Genomic DNA, 2,380 nt, shown 5'->3' with positions numbered 1-2,380 from the left:
AAGTTAAAATAGCAACCAATTACAAATAAGCCTCAATGTCATAAATGCCAACTTTTTATTTTTGACAATTATATTGCCAAAAATAAAATTTTGTTTAAAAATTCTTTTTTGTTTAGTAACAAAAAAGAAGAAGATTTATTCACCGTTGACAGATGTCTGAAAAAATGTAACAGATATATGGAGAATTAAATATGACATTTTACAAGTTTTATATATAAATCATAAAGAAAGAATATAATTATAAATTTTGCTTAGATTTTGAATTTCTGATCTTTTGTTTAAATTATTATCACTTTTGCTAATACAAACCATTTCCAAAAAAGTCCTTTTAAATTTATTACTTTTACTACATAAAATTTTAATGTTATCAAAATCCATAATATGGTCTTTATCGATTACATGCTCTGCCAAAGCACAAGATGGTTTTTTAATTCTGCAATCACTTTTGTGAGAAATAATGCGATTTGAAAGATTTCTTCCGGTCTCACCAACATATTCAGCCTCACACTGAGTACAACTGATGCTGTATACTAAATTCGTTTTTTCAAATTTGTCTATAGGATATTTCGTCGCTTGGATGCAGAAGTAGCCTATGTCCATTTTTGCCTAATTTGATATTTTAGGTCCATTTGAAAGTAAAAGCATCATTACATTGGATGCAGAAGTATTGTATGTCCAACTTTACAACTAACGCTCATATCGATCAAAACTTGAACTAGCCTATGTTCCGTACCGTTGTCAGTTTTCATGCAGAATCAGTCTATGTAAGAGCGCCGCAGCAAACCGATCGTATCTCCGTCGCTTAGCCGGACATAGACTAGTTCTGCATAAATTTACGTATATATATTGAGGACATAAACTTATTCGCGATTTAAGATAGCTCAATAAGAATTTAAATTATGTTTAATCAAAAATCATTGGAGCTGAACTCACGAAGTACAAAAATACTTCAGTTGCTTGAAGTGAAGAAGAACCAGTGTGCAGGTAAGACAAAAATTTATTGTTCATGTGATTTTCTATTTCCTATTTTTATTTTATTATGTCAAATAGTAGCTGTTTATTCGGTGGCACTGTTAATATCAACCAAATATTAGGGTAAAGTCACTCATTATTATATACTACCCTAGACAAATGTCATATTGGATTTGGCTATAATATTTTATTTAAATGGCCTTTTTAAATAAATTATTTTTTGATTAGATTATATGCATGAACCTGAGACTACGCCAAAAATTATCATTTTTTATCTAATAAAATTATATTACTGATAAAAATGAGAAATTATTTAAAAAATGCTATTTTATTTATTATTATTAATTACCCTATAGTGAGTAGGCCTAAAGTTTGTTTCTCAATAAAAATGTTTTAGATAATAGTAACTATTATGGCAATAAACAAATTATTGTTGTTTCAGATAAAATGTTAACTTCAGAGTCCAACGATGACGTTTCCATTCCAAAATATGCCATTAAGTTAATGGATTCTGTAAATTTAGAACCATCGCCTGTTCTACAACAGTTTTGGGAAACTTCAACATACTTTAATTCCAATTCATTTAATCAGACACCGACAAAACCATTCCGAGAAATATTTTTTAACGAACCAAACCACACTGAAGAAGCTAATAGTTTCAGACCCAGTGAGCATCACAAAGCATCGCCAAAAAAACTGTTCAACCAATCTTGTGATTCCAAACCTAGCAGATCTGTCAAATTGGTTAACACGAATGTGTTGGAAAATTATTTGGACATGTCATCCTCTGAGTCTGATCCTTATGCTTCCGATAACGATGAAAATGATCCCGAATTTGTTTTGTTGGATCAGGAACCTGATCAAGAAGAAGTATCAATAAGAAAGTCACGCAAAAGAAAAAGAAACCCGATTTCCTGGAGAAGAAATATAATAAAGACATCTCGAAATAGCGGAAAGGAATACAACTCTTGGAAAAATAAACTTCAACCATCCCGGAAATTGAAAGATCCATGTCATTGTAGAATGAAATGTAGCGAAAAGATTCCTGAAGAAGAAAGGCAATCTATATTTGGTCGTTACTGGAATCTTGGAGACATCAACAGACAACGAGATTTCATTTCAAAATTAGTGCAAAGAAAAAATAAAGAAAACAAGAATTAGCCGAAACAAGATAAATATTGCTGCAGAGAAAAATGAAGAATCGCCTTCTCCAAACCAACATAGTAGAAGAACATTCACGTTTGATTATTATTTCATAAAGGACAACATCAAAGTACCTGTGTGTAAGATTTTCTTTTTAAATACTCTTTGTATAAGTGCCCAGGTTGTTAAAACTGTACTTAATAAAACTTGTTCCATTGGTACGATTTCCGAAGACAGAAGAGGAAAGGCCTGCAAAAACTCCTTA

General features: G+C 30.9%; 1 protein-coding gene across 1 annotated transcript; it reads left to right on the top strand.

The window, feature by feature from the left end:
* The first annotated feature begins 578 nt into the window (after positions 1–578).
* Positions 579–2,133, top strand: LOC140451654 (uncharacterized). The gene is made up of 2 exons (XM_072545499.1): positions 579–984; positions 1,415–2,133. Exons 1-2 carry the CDS (start codon positions 900–902, stop codon positions 2,131–2,133), a joined length of 804 nt encoding a protein of 267 aa, XP_072401600.1. The 5' UTR covers positions 579–899.
* Positions 2,134–2,380: the final 247 nt, after the last annotated feature.

Source organism: Diabrotica undecimpunctata, chromosome 10 (genome assembly GCF_040954645.1).
Source record: "Diabrotica undecimpunctata isolate CICGRU chromosome 10, icDiaUnde3, whole genome shotgun sequence".
NCBI lineage: Eukaryota > Metazoa > Arthropoda > Insecta > Coleoptera > Chrysomelidae > Diabrotica > Diabrotica undecimpunctata.
This window is presented reverse-complemented; position numbering and strand designations above follow the sequence as displayed.